General features: G+C 36.1%; 1 protein-coding gene across 6 annotated transcripts in view; it reads left to right on the forward strand.

Moving 5' to 3' along the window:
• The window catches only part of cntn4 (contactin 4), a 128,383-nt gene that overhangs the window by 52,812 nt on the left and 53,656 nt on the right, over nt 1-21,915 (forward strand). For 3 of the 6 annotated variants that reach the window (XM_042726385.1, XM_042726384.1, XM_042726383.1), the window contains exons 5-6: nt 6,532-6,627; nt 21,393-21,596. In XM_042726385.1, the coding sequence (XP_042582319.1) occupies nt 6,532-6,627; nt 21,393-21,596 (300 nt within the window). Of the gene's footprint in view, nt 1-6,531; nt 6,628-18,855; nt 18,951-19,434; nt 19,631-21,392; nt 21,597-21,915 lie in introns of those variants that run through there. The other 3 variants (XM_042726386.1, XM_042726387.1, XM_042726388.1) reach the window with 3 other exon arrangements.

The following is a 21,915-nucleotide window of genomic DNA, read 5'->3' on the forward strand; positions in this document are numbered from 1 at the left end:
GTGTTTGTCCACTTTGTTCTTGTAGGCTCTCAATTGTATGGCTTCTGTTAGTCTTTTATCTAACATCCTGTGTTTCATTGACATGAAAGTAGCAGTCCAACCCTTTGTTGCCTTCCCATCATGTCTAGATAGGATCCAATAGGGTTATAATCATGAGTGCTCAAGCGCTCGCTGTTTGGTTTGCTTACTGGCCACAATCCAGGTACTACTGCCAGGATTTTCCTTGAAGTTTGGTTAATGTGTAGACTTAACTTACTGTAAATATTGCTAAAGTTAAAAATATACATAAAAATATAAATAATCTTTAATGTTCAATTCCAAAAAGCAAACTGGAATCATTATATTGGTGTGCATTGATTGTGCATATTCAGTTAAATAAATCTTATTTATTTAATATTCTTATTCAATAAGAATAATCAATTATTTTATTCTTTTAGTTTATTTTAAATGTTTATGAAGGTAGTAGCTTATAAAAGTTTTTTTTTTTATCTCTTTTTTTTTCTTTTGTCTGTCCATCTGCCAGTGTAATAATGACAGAAGGACTCCATTTGACTGAATACACTGTAAAGCCTGTTTTTCACGAACAGATACTGAATCAGAATTTTTGTAATTTCCTTCCAAAACAAGGACTATAACATTGTGTCACATTAATATGAACAAATGATGAATAATTAGCATGCCTCATTCCCAGCTACGTATGCCCTGACATTCATACGGGTAATTAGCCTGCAAGTATTACAAGTGTTAATAGTCTGTCAATAAGCTTCATACAATTCATGACACATCTGTGACTTGAATTCATTTTGGTGGCCTTTGGAAGCTGAGCATTTGGTGGGCTTTAGGGAAAAAAGCCCAGCTGTCCTGATACAAATTATGTTTTTTTTTTTTTTTTTTTTAATTTAACCACATGTACTTTTTTTTCTTTGCACAAAGAAGCAATTTTAAAAACACAATAAGTTGGACCAGTTACTAAAATCAGTGTGAATTTCAACATAATTTAGTGTCATTTCTAACCTGTTTACCGTCATCCATTGAAAAAAATAAAATAACCAGCTTGGTTTCAACAGCTCACTGTGGTGATTCTCTGTCCCAGCGAAAAAGCAATTACATGAATTACTCCTTCATTACAGACTGCTCATTGCAGAGGTGTATGAGCCTTTACCGCAAAGTCACATATTAATCTGTGAAAAATGCACAGGAATTGCTTTTCCTAATAGAAGACCAGTATTTCAAATTGCCGATGACTCCCAGGGTTAAAAAGAAATTTATGTTTTTAGAAATAATTAGCCAAAGCCCCTTAATAGACCTGTCCTCTAGCCGACATGACACATTCTAGCTGACCTTTTAGTCATCTTCATAAACCATAGAGTGCCATAATTTCACATTTAAATCTAGCCTCGAAGCAGAACCAATCGCTGGTCTGTGTTTATAGGGGGAAGTGAGGAAGATTTAGCATTGATTTAGCCTATAAAGAGCCGCTTCATCTCTGCATCAGTGCTCCAGGTGACACCACAGAACCAGGATCATTGGAGACGAGGTTAATGTGGGTTAATTCTTCTGATTTGTGCAATGTGTGCCATTAAATGTCAGCATTAGCATGTGGCGTGAGACACAGCTTTGTTTAGAATATCCGACCTATATAAGAGCTCATGGTAATGATTTTGTAAGATGAGGCCAGTTGTGAGGTGTTCTTCAACGTGAGTCACTCAAGTAAAGGGGTCTCTGAACTTTGATGTACTTTTCAGCTGAGCGACTGCAGAATCCCTTTGAGGAAGATGACAGCGGGGGCTCACAAAGCTGACTTCACGCTTTCCAATTCAAAAGCGTGCTGGTCTCGCAGAAATTTTTTACATCAGCATCTATATTTTTGATCCTTGAAGTGCAACAGGAATGCCATTAAAAACTCTCTTCAGTGATTTAACGTCAAATAATTTTAAGATTATTCCAGTCATGTTGAGAGCAGAATTTAGTGGTGGGTTTTAGGTATGGGAATTAAGCAAATTAATTCATGAAGTCTCTCAATTTCCTCTTTTTTCAGTGCGAATGTTTTCACACTTTTTAATCCAGTGAATATTTCTCATGGTACTGTGGGTTTATTACTGAAAGCCAGTTTGTGGATAGACACATTCCTTAAAAGGATACAGTTCACCAAAGACATGCTATTTTATTATTATAATAGTCGGGCATGTTGTCACATTACATGTAGTAAGCTGTCATACTGAGAACCTGACACTGAATAAACTATTGAAGGCTTTTCAGCTCAAATTAAACATTTTAATAATTATGAAGAAATACAAAAAAGGACCTTAAGTATTAAAAAATATATAATTTTCACACATATGATGACCTGCCTATAAATAAATGTGACAACTTTCCTCAACCCAACAGTGTGCCTTAATTATGTTGTTGACATACAAAAGCAGTACTAAAGAAAACAAGTATTAACTTCCCTGTGTGACAGCTAGCGCCGGTGTCTAGCCTATTGCATAGGCTCATCATCTAATTGTTTATTTTTGTTTCTGAAAAACAATAAAGGATCCTGTAACGAAGCACATTTCAAAAGTTCCCACCTGAGACTTTACAAGGCGCCCATCCATGCATTCGATCTGCCTGTACGAATTACCTTTCCCAATGATTTTAGGCAACAATTGCGCAAGGGACAAGCAGGAAGCTGTTGTGGCTTGTTATTGTTTTCCGTCAATTGTCAAATCTAAATTAGTTTCAAAGGAAAGGAAATTCAGTTTCTGATGCGTTTTTTGGAACGGCTCTGTAATGGTTGCCAGCACGTTTTGTGATGAATACAACTCAGAGGAGGCCTGATAACTGCAGGAGCCATTAAAAGCACTCATGTGTGCTTCACGATTAGCAAAACACCACCACAATTGGGCAAGAGCACTCTTCTGTTTGGAGGGACCCATTGATTTCGTCCTCATCTTTACTTCAAATCTGTTAAATGTTGTAAAATTACATTGCTGGTGATTGTAGATTTGATGGCCTGTCAGTGAGATTTTAAAGACAATGCAATCTTTAGTAAGGAAATCCTGAAAAAAAAAAAAAAAAAAAGTAGGCCTGAATGTTAAGCTTGGACCACACTGTTTGTGCTACAGACATTATTTGATACATCGTTTTTGTCCATGCACTGAAAATCGGTAGAGTACAAAATATCTGTGGACCTATTGATTTTCATTATATTGATGAACAAACACTGAAACACACACACACACACACACACACACACACACAAATTGTGTTCCACAGAAGAGAGAAAGTCATACTGAATGACATGAGTAAATGAATTTTCATTTTTGAGTGAACTATGCCTTTAAGAAGAGCAGTCTGACTTACAACCAATAAGCAGTTTTTTTTAGGTTTTAAGAAATGTACTTGCCTGCTTATTGCTTCAGGTTCAATAGGTTGGAAGGTTGGAAAAAATGTGTCAGTGGTGACATTATTGCAAAGCAATATTACATTGCTATAGTCTTGCACCATTCACAACATGTCAAGTGAAGTTAGCAAATTCAGTTTTATCCAAAACTGAGGAGCATGTATCTGTAATGTTTTATTACATTTGTTGTTGTACGAATTGTGGCAATTTGGAAATGAAATGTCCCATGAGTGGCACTAAAAGGATAATTTTCTACTGTATATTTGAAAATAACTTATCACCTACACTAAACCAAACCCCCAGTGAACTTGGGATAAAACACATTGCCATTTTACCTTGCTTCTACAAGTCTTTGAGCTTTTTATCATGACTTGTGTTTCCTCGTATCACAAGTGAAGTGGTTTGCCAGGTGGGCTACCGAGCAAGTTTACTACATCAGAAAAGCCATACATGTGAAGCTGGTTATGTGATGCAAACATGTATTAGTTTACGAATCATTCACTATGGTACAAGTCCGTGGTGTAGCCAGAATTTTATTTTCCTGGGCAAAAGTGAGTGGGCACTAGGCTAACTAATGGACAGAGTCCAATGGCATAGCGCAAATCCATGGCCCCCAACTGCGAACTCAAGGATGGGGGGCGGGAGGGGGATGGTTATGTCGCAATATTGTAAATATATTTTTAAACCAGGAAGGTGACCCAATGGATATCACACAAGCAATGTGCAAACTTTGCGCAAGAATTATGCGGTGAACCTCTTAATCTCAGTCAATTCACTAGAAAGTGAAAGTAAAAACTGACGGCGCTTTCGGCATCTGACACTGCATTAAAATCACACAGAGATGACGAGAGACATATCTACTTCATATGCTGATAATGGTATATAGTCGCTAAATGTTTTAATTCACTCCCTTAATATTTCTCTTGTTGCCCGAACGTACACAAATGCAAAAAAAAAAAAAAAATAAAAATAAAAAAAAAAAAAAATTAAAAATAAATAAAAATAAAAAGAAAAAAAATAATGTGTTTTAAAAAATTATTATCTCATTTCTAAATTAAAAATACGCCAATAAAAAAAAAACTTTTTTTTTTTTTTATGATGATTGCAGTGTAAAAAACTTTAATTATAAGCCTATAATTAATAAACCTGTTTAAAAAAAACTTTCAAAAAACAGTAAGCTAGCCTAATCTTTACCTCACAACCTTTACCTCGCAGTGCATCGGTTTTGCAGTGATGCACTATGAAATTATTGTAATTATAACAATTTGTTATTTAAATGGTCTACAGATAAGGAAACAGGTGCAGTTAATCGCCGGCGTCAATCACAAAATTTATATAGGCCTAAAAAATATAGGCTAATCTTTGTGAGGACGACTGGCAACAGCTGGTCTTAAAGTTTTTAGACACTGCACACCAAACGACTTTGAACGCCGACTGAAAACACTGACTGAGCTCAAATGACATTCATAATCAGCATGACACCATGCTCCACATAAACAAAATGAACCCGTTCACAACTGTAACACCCTTACCATCACACTCATAGACTGATGGATGAGCTTTCTCCCTCACCAGTGCGAGTTTTTAAAAGTCTTTTTTTTTTACAGAATTATGCATGGCTGCTGTTTTTCTAACATTTTCTAACACACAGCTGCAAATTACAGTCCAACTGAATGGGTGAAGATGCACGAATTTACATGCCCGAAACAGCCTGGATAACAATTGGCTAGCATTGCTGTCAGTCAAACACGTAAAGAATTATGCAAAAACACATTTTATTTATTGTAGTTATTTGAGATGCTATAATAGTTCACTAATTGTGTTAAAATTGATGAAACAATAATTATTTAACAAATTATAAATTGTATAATAAACTGGGTGGGCTTATCATCAGAGTGGGCGGGCAATGAGCCCGTCAGGCCCTCCGCTGCCTACGCCCCTGGTGCAAGTGTTTTAACCCCTTTGCGGTCAAGGATCATCAGCGACCCCAGATTATTGTTGTTTCACTTTCACAGCACGTTGAACATCACACTCTGGACAAACTCTGCAATCAGTAGAAAGATTAAAGACTCTAGTTTCGAAACTAGACACAATAAAACATTGTTGCATTAACAGTAATTTAGTATTTATGTCAGGAGTACAAAATAATAAATCCGTATTATGTCAAATTTTGAATAGAAATTCACCACGCATTCATATTCAGTCACGTCAGCAGCGGTTTATTTGTTCACATAGATTCACTGAACAGCGTCAATAAGGAATTATAGTCCAAAGATGCATGTACATGGAGATATATGGATATATCTACTCATGTTTACTTCATATTTCTTCAGACAGAATCATAATTTCTATTCATTTTCCACTGATTTACGTGATCTGCTCCCAGCGCTGTCTCTAAAATGATAAAATGCTTGAAACTAAATCTTTATTAATTGATAATCTGCCACTGTAATCATAATTTCAGAATTATGAAAGAGGATAAAAGTTGCTGGTGTTTTACTGAGTTCATTTCAGCTGGAAACTGCAGCAAATTTTATGTATAGGTAAATTTTTTGAGTTGATATTGAAGTAGCTGTCTGGGGGACGTTACCAAAATGGCCACAGAGTGAAATGACTTGCTTTAAAGTGCCTTTGAAACCACCTAGAACACCCTAGCAACCGAATAGCAATGCACTAAAATCCACTTTCAACACCTTAGCAACACATAGCAAAGCATTGTGGTGGAGTATTGCATGAGAATGAAAAATCCAATAGCACTATAACATTCAAAACACAGCAGGATGTCATGAATGTCAGTAATATGTGCTAGACATTCTCCCAGTCTCTTTGGCCCCTTCTTTTTGAATTTAACTTTCATCTGCAAACTTTTTTCCCCCATTTATTCTAGTCTGAGTCAGCAAGAGGCTCAAACTCTCGCAATGGGTGGTGATTTAGCCTCCAGTCCAGCTGAAGGCTATTTACCATGTCGGTATAGACACTCCTCCCAGGCTTTAACTTTGTGTGGCTCAGTGATTATAGCATAAAATAGTTTTTTAGGAATAAAAATACAATCACGTTGAATGTGCTGCATATATTTTCATGAATCTACAGTCTATATTAGCATAAGTCAAGTGTAATGCTTTTCTCCATTTTCTCTCCTTTTTCAGATTTGGAAAACTTCAAAACCCACAAGCGGAGCTCTGTGTCTGTCCGGGAAGGACAAGGAGTGGTGCTTCTCTGCGGGCCGCCCCCTCACTCCGGAGGTCAGTACTACTTGTAGCTCGTCCATATTTCATTTACACCTCATTTTTCCAGAGGAGAGGTCTTCCGGCAGTCTCTCGGCACTCGGTTGTCCAATCTGCGGATCATATAATCCCATCAGCATCTCTCAATTCTCTGACAGCATGTGTAGGCAAGCCCAGTCGCCCTCCGGAGACGGAGCTGTTTGTGTGCAAACCCACTTCCACCCTCACCTGCCTCCCTGTTGCGTCAAGCAGCATCCTTCCCTATACCGAGCAAGGGATGTGGGTCAGAAAGCCATAAATGTTGATCGCCCTCTTCCTGAGTTACACAAAGACCCTGAAGCATCTAGCATTTTTATCTATGCTGGGCAGCTCCTCCCCTGTATTCCTCTGCCGAATCTCACGGTCTCTACCTCTACCGTGAAATGTTCATTAACTCTGCCATCACTTTGATGGCCTCTATCAATTAATCCAGCTGCGTGTGATTTAACTGCTTATTAATGGTGCCAACAGTGTTGCTTGTTAGAAGAAGTGCTTTGTTAGCGTTTATTGCACAATAGGTGCTTTTTCACGTGGCCTTTTTGAAGGGCGGCATGGATCCAAAGCATTTATATATTTGTTATGTGAGCTAATTAACATTGTGAAGTGGAGGTTTCCAAAAAATATGAAAGAAATGATTGAACAGCATCTAAAAAGACATTTATCCATCAGTCTTTAAATATACCCCATATTTCTACAATACATGTCATTTCCCTCATACTTTTAAATATGCTTTATATGCAGTAATTGTGTAATTATTTATGTTTTGTTGCTAACTCAATTTAAATTCTACCTCATGCAAGTGAGGCCATTTTTAAATTCTGAATGGTGGAGCTGCATGATAAGACTGATTTTAAACAATGGCATAGCACACATGTATTACACAAACTGGACAAAGAAAAGACACTGATATCAAAGTGATTAGCGTCAAGCTCTACAGAGCGGGTAGAGCTTACAACTGGAAGAAGATTATATGTTAGTAAAGCCTGCATTGAGATGTTTAAGGATGAAATCAATCAATAAAAAAAAAATCAATAAATCAAATGAAATTGGGTGACCAGAACTAATTGTTATAATCTGTGCTGAAATGTAGCAGATGAGTGGGCTGTGTCACATTCAACAGGGTCTGCTTTCCAATTTTGGCAGCTACAGGAAGTGGCAAAGCAACAAAGAGATCAGATTAGACAAAGACTCTTCCAGTTAGTTACAAATGGTATAATTCATTATTTTTTTCTGACAAGCCATTTATTTAGATAATTATGTTATGTGTTAATGGTGATGTTAGTTGGTCTTTTATTTGCAGATGTTGATTGTTTCTTTGTCTAAGAGTTAGAAGTGAGTCATTAGGTCATTTGTTGAAAAAAATGTGCGGTTGTCTTGTTGAAGAAATTGAATTGAATCATTTTTAGCAGTTTAGCTTTAAGCGTTTCTTTGTAGTTACGTCTCGGTTACATATATAACCCTTGTTCCCTTAAGGAAGGAACAGAAATGTCATGTAGGTAATGACCAACGAATTGCAGTCGCCAATTCGTCGGTCATTTTTTCGACGTGACTTCGAGAATGACCGACTGAAAGGGAACCAGTAGACATAACATACAGTATATTAAACATATTATGTATTGTGTAAGCATACTATTAGTATTGCCCATTTATAGAGACTGGTTAAAAAACAACAACAGCAACAACAACACTCTTAACAGTATCTGTTTTCTGCAGATACCATATTTATTTATTTTTATTGTTTGGTCTATCTTTGATATCGGTTCACAAATTCTCAGAAGTTTAAGAACTTCTTGTCTTTGTTGGATTTGGCAAGTGTTTTCCTGACTGTGTGGCTGTTGGTTTGCTTAAGCTTTGTTTCAGCTGTCCTTTAGATGAAAATTCATTTTGGTGTTGGAGCATGATTTATCTTTGACTCGTGGAAGGAGGAAACATAGAGTGCAGGAGTACGAGACTGTCTGAAATGGAACTGTTATTCTGTGCAAGTATAACGTGTCTGGATTTAAACAGAAAGAAGCCTTTGTATGTTAACTTTTATCATTTCCTTGTCTCTGTGGCACTGTGGAAGGAAAAGCTCTGTTAAAGGAAGCAAGACTTTCTCTGTTAACTTTACAAAGAAAAAAATAATAACTGTAAGAGTTTGGCTGTATCTTTCATGAGTATTTTGGAGGCTAGAGGTGGTAGAAAAATACCAAGGTACTAAGTTGGTACTAAAATATTAATAAATGTAACAATACCTGTCTTTGTGCATTATTAGTAGTAACAAGTAATGACTACATTTGGTTCCTTCACTTTTTCTGACACTTGTACCTGTACCATGTACCTGTATGTGCAGAAGTTTTATCTTTAGTTCTTGTTTAGAGTTTTATCTTTAGTTCTTTAGTTTCTTGTTAGTTCTTGTTTCATGCAAAAAAAAATAAAAATCCCTTGTAATGTTTACAAAAAAGTTAAATAAGTACTGTAAAAGTGTTCTTTTCTTATTTGGCAAATGGTTGAAGGCTGCATTCTGTTATTTCGATTTAATTAGTAAATAATATTTATTTATTTACAGTGGTGTGAAAAATTGTTGGCCCCCTTCCTGATTTCTTTTTTGCATGTTTGTCACACTTTAATGTTTCAGATCATCAAACAAATTTAAATATTAGTAAAAGATAACACAAGTGAACACAACATGCAGTTTTTAAATGAAGGTTTTTATTATTAAGGGAAAACAAAATCCAAAACTACATGGCCCTGTGTGAAAAAGTGTTTGCCCCCTAAACTTAATAACTGGTTGGGCCACCCTTAACAACAACAACTGCAATCAAGAGTTTGCGATAACTTGCAATGAGTCTGTTATACAGCGCTGTGGAGGAATTTTGGTCCACTCATCTATGCAGATTTGTTGTAATTTAGCCACTTTGGAGGGTTTTCGAGCATGAACCACCTTTTTAAGGTCATTCCACAGCATCTCAATTGGATTCAGGTCAGGACTTTGACTAGGCCACACCAAAATCTTCATTTTGTTTTTCTTCAGCCATTCAGAGGTGGACTTTCTGGTGTGTTTTGGATCATTGTCCTGCTGCACAACCCAAGTTTGCATCAGCTTGAGGTCACGAACAGATGGCCGGACATTCTCCTTCAGGACTTTTTGGTAAACAGCAGAATTAATGGTCCCATTTACCACAGCAAGTCTTCCAGGTCCTGAAGCAGCGAAACAGCCCCAGACTATCACACTACCACCACCATATTTTACTGTTGGTATGATGGTCTTTTTCTGAAATGCAGTGTTAATTTTACGCCAGACGTAATGGGACACACACCTTCCAAAAAGTTCAACTTTTGTCTCGTCAGTCCACAGAGTATTTTCCCAACACTGACCTTAACTGAGGCAAGTGAAGCCTGCAGTTCTTTGGATGTTGTTGTGGGGTCTTTTGTGACCCCTTGGATGAGCCGTTGCCGTGCTCTTGGGGTAATTTTGGTCGGCCGGTCACTCCTGGGAAGGTCCTCCACTGTGTTTTTTTCATTTATGAATAATGGCTCTCACTGTGGTTCGCTGGAGTCAAGAAGCTTTAGAAATGGCTTTATAACATTTTCCAGAATGTTAGATCTCAGTTACTTTCTTTCTCATTTGTTTCTGAATTTCTTTGGATCTCGGCATGATGTCTAGCTTTTGAGGATCTTTTGGTCTACTTCACTTCGTAAGGCAGGTCCTATTTAAGAGATTTCTTGATTGCGAACAGGTGTGGCAGTAATCAGGCCTGGGTGTGGCTAGAGAAATTGAACTCCACAACCACGATTTTAACAGGGGGGCAAACACTTCTTCACACAGGGCCATGTAGTTTTGGATTTTGTTTTCCCTTAATAAAAAACTGCATGTTGTGTTTACTTGTGTTATCTTTGACTAATATTTAAATTAGTTTGATGATCTGAAACATTAAAGTGTGACAAGCATGCAAAAAAATAAGAAATCAGGAAGAGGGCCAACACTTTTTCACACTACTGTATGTACATTGCCTTTCAAGTTCAGGATAAGGAGATATTTTATTTAATTAAAAAATCTAAAGTGACAGTAAAGACATTTATAATGTTTAAAAATATGTATATCTCAGATAAATACTGTTCATTTGAACTTTCTATTCAACAAATAAATAATTTTTAAATGTATCATGGTTTCCACAAAGATATGATGCAACATGAATGTTTCCAACATTGATGATGATAATAAGAAATGTTTCTTGAGCAGCAAATCAATATTAGAATGATTTCTGAAGGATCGTGTGACAATGAACTTTGGAGTAATGGCTGCATAAATTACATTTAAAAAAATATTAAAATAGAAAACCGTTATTTTAAGTTTTAATAATATTTCAGATTACGAATTAAACATAATAATTATTATTTATTTATTTATTTTTACCTTGTTTTATACTATAATAGCACTAAATTCATATACTGTAAATTGTTATAGTAGATATAAATCTTTATTTAAATATGAATATGAGCATGTCTTCCGTATCATTAGTTTTTGCTGAACTGATTTTGAGAATCATGGTATTGACTATTGAATTTCTGGTATTGTGACAGCCCTATTAGAGACTACAAAAGTGCTGTACAGCTGGACTGATTCAGTGCTCACACAAATCACCAAGCTGTAATAGGTCCAGAAACGCTCATAAAAAAGCGTTTAGTCATAAATAATTAATGCTGTAGTATTTCGCCCCTGATACACTTTAAAGACGTGTGTCTCCAGTTCTCGTCTGCTATGGAAAAAGTGACTTCCTGTTACAGCTGATGATGACGTTGATCATTTATGCCATCCATCGCTTTCTCCCCCAAGCATCCTCCGCAGTCAAACTTGGCATAGTCAGTGGGTGGCGCAGTAACGAATGAATATCGCAGCATAGTGCTATTCATTACCTTCTGCACTCGGGGTCTGAATGACTGGCTACAGCTTTGAGGACTCATATGCTGCAGAGAACCTCTCGTCAGGAGCAGGGACCTGCCTGCCAGAGCAACTGTCAGGGGAAGCATAAGGCTGAGAAGACAGCTGGCCCCCTGTTTCCTTATGCCGCGGATGCGCTCACACATGCTGATTGAGCCGTATATGATCCACTGGCGAGGGAGAAGGCGAGAAGAGAGGATTGGGGTGTGATTGGAGGAGAAACTGTGTGCTGGCTCTTACGCTGCTCCAATACAAATGCGATAAGATGTTTGGCCACGTGCAGCAGTGTGAGCATATATTAGCGTACCAAACCTCCCAAGTGTGTATACATGTGTAAGCTTGTGACTCAGACTATGAAATGGAAGCAGATGATCACTTGCACATTATCTGCTTTTTTGCTCAGTTAAATCTAAGGATCTCTCATGAGGTTGAGAGCTAATTGTTTGGTAGATCATATTCTGTAGAAGATCAAGGGCACGAGTTGTGTTTGCTGATAGCGTTTGGTTGAAGGGCACCTGAACTGGTTTGGCTAGGCTTGGAGAGCTGTTAAATATGGTTTTAAACACTAATTGCATTTCCTCTTCACTTGTATCAAGACAATAAACAATTTAGCTATAATGTACTCTGTATTTCTAATTCAGAGTTTCTTCAGGTCTTAGTTCACACAAATTAGGGCCTTAAAGAGATCTTACATCATAGCAGAAAGTCAAAAATTGATAAAGGCATGGTGTTAAACGTTGCATGCATTGCTAAAAATTAAGATCTTCCTCAGTATTTTTGTCTTGTTGTCCAATATGAAGTCTTGTTTTCTAAAAAAAAAAAAAAAAAATCATATGTTATGCTCTTTTTAGTCAAAAACTCTTAACTTTATTTTGATAATTTTCACAGAAAACATGCCATTTTGCTTCTCAAGTAAATGTATCTTGATTTAAGAATCTTTTTCACTAAAAACAAGACAAATATACTACAGAAGAACATCACTTTTATGTCCTCCTATATATATTTGTGTAATTTTTAACACCTTAATCTTAATACAGTCCTAAAGTCTCAAATTTACCTTCATAAAACCTGCAGAAACCCTGTAATTGTTTGATGTGTATTTATTTATTTATTTAGTATTTAAATGTCGTATTTTAAAATACATGCAGATGCATTATACAAATAGAATATTAGAATAATAAGAAAAAGAAAATATAATAATCTTAATAAATAAATCAATCATAAATAATAAATCGATAATTATCAAATCATAATAAATAAAGGTTTTGTTAGTTCTATTTTCTATTTTTTCTTATGTTCAATAAGAAAATAAATATATAAATAATAGCAATTATACTGTTTATAATTATTTATAATATTACTGTAAATGTGTTGTGTGTGTCTATGTATGTTTCTATATGTTTGTTTATGAACACACACGTATATATATATATACGCCATCTTATTTTTTATTTTTTTATCAAAAGTAAATTACAGTGACAAAATACACTCCTTTATGAACGCTTTTAAAATGCCATGAAGCTCTTTTGATTGGGGATTACACTCAAGGAGAACTCATAAGATTCTATATATGTATGATCGGTGAATAAATGAGGAGCAATCTGGCACCATGCATTATGCTTATTAAGTCATCATTCACAGGATATTTCATCATACCCCCTCTACTTAACATCTGGACATGCTGTGAATATATTAATTAAAGTCTGATACAAAGTGATTCGGAGTGTTCAAAATCAGCCTATGCTATATGAGAAGCAAATGACTTGGTAACTGTATTTGTTTCTGTTATGCCAGTCAAAGCTGACAAATAAATCACTGCCTTTTCCCCAGCATTTTAGGCTAACATTTATGTATACACTTTAGTGAAAAGGCCTCTATTTAATGCTTTCCGCATTATAATTATGCTAACAACTTGAATGAAAAGTTGAGTTGACAGTATTTTCAATATTATTTAAAACTCAATAATTTCTTAGTATTTGGTACATCTTCTTTTGACTACATGAATTCCACAAGTTTGTATAAAACCTAATGATCATGTTCTTCAGCATTTGAATCCAAAGTTGTCAAAGTTTGCCTGACAGTTGCTCTAGAAAATGTATACTGTATTTCAAGTGCTGTGTTTGGTCACCAAAACTTTGACTTGTTATAACTTTTAAAAACACCCCTTTCTTACACAGTCATGTTGCTGTTTGGTTGCTAGTGTGTTCTGGATTGAAGGTAGATGCTTGCTTACTGTTCCATGTCAAAAGAGCCCACCTTCAGTGTCTACAAGGGATTTGCAATATTTTGCCAAGTAAAAAAAAAAAAAAAATGTAGGTGTGATCACTAGTAGCATGCAATTTACCCTGCTTATAGTCAAGTAAATTCACCTTTATTTATATAGTGCTTTTAACAATACAGATTGTGTGTCAATCTGTAATGCAAAAGGACAATAGTACACACTCAATTTTCAGTTAAAGGCAGTTCATCATTGAATTCAGTGATGTCATCATCCAGCTCAGTTCAGTTTAAATAGTATCTGTGCAATCAAGTCAACGAAATCGGTGGAAAATAAGTGGCCCCAACTAAGCAAGCCAGAGGCGACAGTGGCAAGGAACCAAAACTACATCGGTGACAGAATTATATTAGTATCTGATACAATATGTTTAGTATTTACTTTGTATTTTTCAGTATTTTGACATTTGTGTAAATGACTGCACATTAAAGCTTGCATGAAGCTTAAGTGGTGTGTCAGAAAGGCTCAAAACGTTTCAACAGCTTCAAGCCACCCCTGTCTCTCCTTGCTGTCTAGGTGTCAGTAAACAGTGTGTCCCTCTCCACTGGACACCAGTCACACATTATGACGTCCCCAAGGCCTCCTGCTAACAACCCCCCCACCACCACCACCACCACCCCCACACACACACACACACACACACACTTCCTCACCCGTACACAATCCTGTGGGAATAAATTCAACCCTGCAGGAATACACTGCCATTCATTCCCAACAACAAAACAACTGATTATATACTAGGCTCCTAGGCTAAGGCTTAGGACACTCAGGAGCTGTGCTTAGTGCCGTCTGCCTCGCATTATGTCTGTAAATGAAATTTCTAAAAGCAGTCACCAAACAGCATTCTATTTAAGCAGTTTACATCTATTGCATTGGACCCTAATTGTGAAATATTGAATAGTTCAACAGCTTATTAATAAAAACAAGATTTTTGCAGGTTGCTGTTTAGTAGGTAGAATGTTCTCGATAGATTCTATTCTCTTGCTAGGTGGTTGGTTACTGAATTTTGTTTTATTTTATAATTAAAAATAAAATGATGTTTTTCCCTACAGCAATGTTTACAGCATTTTTAGGTTTATTTTTATTTTATTTGTTTCAAATTTAAATGTTATTTTATTTTATCATTTTATTATTGTTTTTATAATTTAAAATCCAATGATATTTTGTCCTTATTTGGCTTTATTTATTTATTCATTTATTTATTTTTTTATATTTGTTTTTCTATTTTTTTATTGTATTTTTTTTATCATTTTACTTATTTTTATAATTTAAAACAGAGTGGTACTTTACAGCAATGTAATTATTTTACTTTCTCATTCAAGATGAGAGTTTTCCTGATCTCATGTTTTTCATGTGAAACACCACCTGTCGCAAAACGTGAAGACACATTGTGACTTTGTATGTGTTATTTTCATTTTAGTGGTCTAATGAGACAAATATTTAATATATTCGCCATCACATTTTTTTCTGGAGGAATAAAAAAAAACCCTGATTATATATATATTTTTTTTTTCACCGTTAGACGTTTTCACACACAAGCAGTATGTGTTATTTTCATTTTGGTGGTTTAATATGAGTATTATTTAATACATTCGCTATCACATGCTGTAGAGAAAAACAAACTGCATAACCCTGATTTTATATATATATATATATATATATATATATATATATATATATATTTATATACAGTGTTAGACGACATGTGAGATGTTCCAGATGTTTTCCGTAGAAGCCAGTTTGTTTATTTTTGAATTCAGTTTAAACCATGCAGCTGGTGACTGTTAATTTTGTTCTTTTTCTAAGCCTAAATATGAGCAATAGTATAGTGCTATGCTTCCTTTGCAGGATATCTTGTGCGTGAGACAAGTTAGCAGTCAAGCCAAGGACAAAGTATTTGTGTTAATGGAGAGATGATAATAATAATAATAGACCAGCTCTTGGCTTCTGGCTATTTTAGATTCACCGCAAAAACTCAACAAGGTGTCATCTCTTTGTCTTTTGTCCTCCATTCCTTGTTTTTCCATCCAATGTCCTTGCATGTCCATAAAGCACAGAATACAAGAGAATCTTAGAGGTTGCGTCTGATCGGAGCTGTCAGCTCTCTTCTGAGATGCGTATTCCTCATCGCTGGATTTGGCATTATGGGTATGAGTAAATGTTTGTGTGCGTGACTGACTTCAGGAGTGCCCCGAAATGTGCAGCGTAGACCCAAATCGAGCCTTCTGTGCCGCCGAAGTCAGGTCGGATCAGTCACGCACAAGCACTTGAGCGGCTGCTACCTCCACCTCAGCCTCCGAGCCACTCTGCATTCAGACGCCGTCTAAGTCATTCAGCCTTATTCTCCGTATTACTCAATAACTATGTTTAGTGTTGGAATCTAATGCAGCTGACCTCCATTTGCTAATGGAGATCGGCCCTTTCAGGTGTAGTGAACGCTGAAATCACTTCTTTTCTGTTCTGCTGCTAACAATGGTCATGATGGCATCTGCCCTGGAGTCGCGCAGCAGTGAGAGCACAGAGCATGTGCACTCTGTCTGGTCCTGTTAGGAGAAAAGAAGATGCGATATTCTGGAGGCCTTAAGTGAAGAGCTTCTCAGACTGCTGCTGTGTTTTCTGATTTCTCTCGCTCTTTCAAGTTCTCTCTTCTCGGTTCTTACTGCGACTGGCAACACAGGGCCAGACAGTAAACACTGCACTCGGTGACAGTCCATACAGTGGATAGTTTCTCTCTAAGGAGGATATAAATGGAGATTGGAGTGTCAGTTTAAAAATGGTTAGACTAGGTCACAACATTTTGATGTCATTACTAGCAGAATTACAATGAAGAATTAACGATAAAACTCTGATCTTTAGTTCTTTCAATTGATTTTCTATTGGATTCAAGTCAGGTGAATCGCTGGGCCATTCTAGCATCTTTATTTTCTTTCTTTATTTTCCCTGTCATTCCATTTTATTACACATAAATTTATTAGAATTTATTTGTTGTTTTGTTTTGTTTTGGATTACTTGGGTTGATACCGACATCTGGTGAAAATTTCATGTCAACAGCACCTTTAGAAATATATTTACTGAAAAAAATAGTGACATGTTCAATACTGTTTGGTTACCAGCATTCTTCAAAATATCCTCTTGTGTTCAACAGAAGAAAGAAATTCATACAGGTTTGGATCAATTTTAGGGGGAGTAAATGACAGAATTTTCGTTTTTGGGTTAACTATCCCTTTAAAATGTCCTTATTTACAAACTGGAACCATGCAACCTTTATTCTTTGATCACTGTTGTTTTCATGATTTATTTATTTACTTAATTATTAATTAATCAGTTACCTTTTTATATATATTTGCCAAGCGGTAAGCTTGTGTAATCCCGGACACAATGATTAAATATGCATACTGTTGTCACAACAAGTCTCACATGTATTATTAACAGGCGATGATCAGGCAGCTGTGATGCTATTAAAATTCATCAAGAGCTTTCGCATCGATAATGCGCGATTAAGAGGCAGATATGTGCATCTTTTCATAAAGCTTTATTTCCTGCTTGCGGCATGACAGAGCATAAAAATAATGAATGGGTCTCTTTGATTGGAACTGAGACTGGTGTTTGTGGTGATAGATGGTTTATTTTGTCTGCAGATATGTCTTTTCTCTCTGTTTCTTCACCAGTGTAATAATGGTTTCTTACTGCTAAAATGAAATATGATAGTGAGATTTTTTTTTTTAAATACTTCCTACACCAGTGTTTTCCCCCAGGCTTCCATGGCTGGTGCAAATTGGAAAGAGAGGGATTGTTGTCAGATAGACTGTTTATAGTATTGAGGCAGGCACTATGACCTAGCCTAAAGTCTAAAACATCTATTTTCTAATTGCAGTTCCAGTACTGTCACACATCAGTAGTGCTTGTGTAAGCACATTAGATTATTTGTCTTTGAGCCAGATTATACTGTCACCTTCATCATGTCTAGTTAATGGTAAGAAAAATTACAAAAGCATTAATAAGAATGTTTTCTCGTCTGTCCTGACCCCGTCTTCCATTGTTCAGCCAATCAGGTAAGATCACCCCAAACTCACAGTAGAGCACCACTATTACACCAATCTGCAGATGGCATTTAATATATATATATACACATATATATACACATATATATATATATATATATATATATATATATATATATATGCATCAGCTGTAAAAATGTATTCCTTCAGTAGATGTTAACTCCAGCATGGAAAATCTGCAGTTTTGTACAACAGACCTGCCCTTAGAAAGCAAAAATTTGTTTCCTTCATCTTCCTTAATACTTTCCACATGTCCGTACAATTTGCACAAATCTTATACGGTCTATTTTTTCACTTTTCGTTTTATGTTGACTTCTCTGCTGACTTTCTGCAACCCCAGCATTCTTGGTATAATGCAAACTGAGTTTTGTCAGCATCTGACAGTCCCCTCTAGGGACCCTTCAAAGTGAAGAGTCTTGGCTTCTTACACATCAAATTTCAGAGTGAACCTTGAACATTCCACATACTGTATGGAAGATTCTATGTAGCATTTATAATGTTTTTTTAAATATCTTATTTTGAGGGGAAAAGCCCAGCTGAGAACCAAGTGCTTTATCAGGAAAGGTTTCATATCAGGGGAAAAATGTGAAAACTTTGTGCTTTGATGTTAAATTTTATCTGCTTGGATTTTCTCATTTTGTTGCATTATGTACAAGTTGATTTCTTTTTAGACCTTGATATCAAACCATATGAAAAAACATAAATCTAAGGGTTTGAATAATTGAGGCAAGAAATCCTTTGGGTTATGTTAGGGTTGCAATAACAGCCTTTGAGCAACCGTATATGACCTTTCTTTGCTTTACACAAAGCTTTGTTTTGTTTTTAAAAGCAGTGTTAATGCCTGCAGCAGTAGTAGGTTAGCATTTGAAGTTTTTACCTTCAAAATTAATAAAAAAAAAAAAAATCAGCATTGTGAGGAATGATTGATTGAATGCATGGATGGCAGGATTTAAGTCAGAAAGCAGATCCTGTTTTGCCATGTGCGATAGCACAAAATCACATTACGTTTTTCAGCTCATCCTGAGCACCAGATGTCTGCATGCAGGTATTATATTCCTCGCAAGCGACTTATCAGACATTTTCAAAGCACAGCACTAGCATAAAAAAGATTTAAAAAAAGAAATATCAAAATAATTTCAAGTTGGCACCCTCATGTAAGGTAGCACTGAGCTAACAGCTAACAGTTTGTTTACATCTTGCATGCCTTATTGTTAATTTCCCTGTTAATTAACACTTAAAAAATTTAATTAAAACTAAGAGTTTAAGTGCCTTAGCTTGACCATTGCATATTTCTGAAAGTCTTGCTCATCTTTTTTTTTTATAGAAATACTTCCTTATATTACAGTTGTATATTACCTGCATGATGTTAGCTAAGCATTCAGGTTTCATGGGTGGGAAAACCAAGCCGCTCAAGCACCTTCTGTGCGCAAGATAGCTGAAGCCCACAGCTATGGATCAGATCAAACTGTGATAAATGACCAGGGCTCAGGCAGGAATCCTCCAAGACTATTTTGTTTAATTAGCTAACGAGTGAGTGGGTTTGATTGGGCTAAGCCGGGGAGATGCTATGTGCCTGTCGATTAAATGCGCTGCTGGGGAGCCAAAAGCCTTGGCCGAGTAGAACATTACAACGTTCTGCAAATGGATTTATCATTGACAGCGCAAATGGAAAGCTCACATGCCAACATGTCTAACCTCAGAGTGGTTTGGTTGAATAAGATGTAGGTATGCACCACAGAAACATGAAGGAGGCTGGTGAGAGGAAATGCACATCGGTTTATTAATGCTTCAGTGCATTGTTCTTCCACAGATGCGGTTAGATGCTTATTAGATTGACAGCTGATTTCTTTATTGCTGTTTTGAGCAGCAATTAGATTTCGACTTATGCAAAGCCATTATAAAAGCACTCCTTTTAGTTTAGAGCCTTTCTCCAATTACAAACATGTACTATTCTAGCAATTTCAAGTAAAGAGTCAGCAGTTGAATTATTATCAGAAAGCGCTTCCTCTGAAAGGAAAATTTCCTTTATTGTTTTGATTCATGTATGGATAATAGAGAAATGTTGGGCTCACCTTGCTCTTTTCGTGGCTCATACTTGACGGTGGAAATCGGAGAATGACAGGCATTGTGGGTAATTGAATCAGCAAAAGGTAAAACAATTGTAACTCCTGGAGGTCAGGTTTGAAAGTGTTTTTCTGTGCTAGTAGAGGAACCAACCACTGACAGATGTGACACTAAGTGTATGCTGACATTTCGTAGAGAGGAACAAACAAAGATACCACACCACAAAATCAAAGTCAACACAACACCACTCATATCAGAGACTATACTATTTTATTTCTTTGTCTGATATAGTGTGAATTAGTGTGTTGAAAACTACGTAACTGGAAATGACTGCATTACTATTTCCAGCTTGAGCTAGAATAAAAATGAATTAAAAAATAAAAATAAAAAATAAAAATTAATGAATTAATAAATTAATGAATAAATATATATATAAACAAACTATATTTTCCTTAAAGAAAATGAAACCTTATTTGGTTTCTAATATTACTTTCGTGACAATTAAACACATTTTCATCTCGACTATTTAAAAACAATCCAGTAAATTTCAAATAAATTATCTTAAATTATAAATCTTAATGAAAATCATTGTTTCTGAAAATAAAATATTTTTAATTGCAATTAGCTAAAAACAACAGACATAGAATAAATAGTAATGTGATTTATACTTAAATTAAGTATGTTCTATACTTTACATTTATTTTACAATTTACAGTTTTTGTCATATTACAGTGATGTGAATCATATGTACTGTTCACATTATAGTGGGCTACTAAGAACTGGATTGTCATGAAAATAATGTCAGTAGTCCTAAAAATAGACTTCATATTATTTGGGCAGAACAAGGACATTTCTTGACAGCTTTTGTGAAATTTACCCAATTACGATAGTTGGACATTTTAGGACATTTCCATTCATCTTTTGTCCTTTCCCCACCTTTACAATTAAGACATATTTGTTGTTGGCATTAAAAACTCTCTACTTTAATGAAATGCCGTGTGATTAGCTCGTTACGTGTCGCCTGATTATCCATTAACTGACCAATGTCAACGAATAGCACTCTGGATTTTTGAACATTGGTTACATACGACCACTCTCCCACTTGACTAGAGGCCAACTAATCACAGGGCACTGGTTATCCTTTCTGTCATTAATTTTCACCCCCTAAGCCACACAACCCTCCTCAGGCTGATTAATTTTCACCCTAGCATGTAGCCCCAATGCTAATTTAGTAACTCTAGGGAGGCGCAAGATTCATGAGCAGAGCCCACATATGCCATTTAGGCTCTGCTGAGAGAGGAAATGTCACCGTGTACTCTAGTTATGTTTATGCAAATGTAGTTTCCGGGCAGTAGAGTGACCTCTTTCTACTCATGTGTGATGTTGACGATCTTTTCTCCATCTTTCCTTTTTCCACTAACAGCTTTGACGTTCTCCTGGATTTTTAATGAGTACCCGTCATTCGTGAAGCAAGATTCTCGTCGATTCGTGTCCCAGGAGACAGGGAATCTATACATCGCTAAAGTTGAGCCATCTGATGTGGGCAACTACACCTGTGTTGTGACCAATACTGTCACCAAGACACGCGTCCAAGGGCCGCCTACTCCTCTGATACTGCGCAATGACGGTGAGGATGCTTGTCGATGTCTCGATATGTACTCCTATATGCATTATGGAATTATGTAACTTTAAAGAAATAAAAAGATGTGAAATATATGAAGAATACCAATTTTATTCAAAGGTTAATAAGCTGTTTCTCTGCAAATTTTAAGATGCTGTGGCAGCATGTTTCGGTGCCTCTAGGCTGGCATTATCAAAGGCCCTCAAACTGAAAGGTCATTTGTCTTAGGCTGATCTAATTGTTGCTTCTCTGTGGATTTACAATTTGATCACACTCATGTTCAAGGGTGATAAAAATAAATTGTCAAATATCCTAACAGACAAAC

The sequence above is a fragment of the Cyprinus carpio genome, chromosome B6 (assembly GCF_018340385.1).
Source record: "Cyprinus carpio isolate SPL01 chromosome B6, ASM1834038v1, whole genome shotgun sequence".
Taxonomy (NCBI): domain Eukaryota; kingdom Metazoa; phylum Chordata; class Actinopteri; order Cypriniformes; family Cyprinidae; genus Cyprinus; species Cyprinus carpio.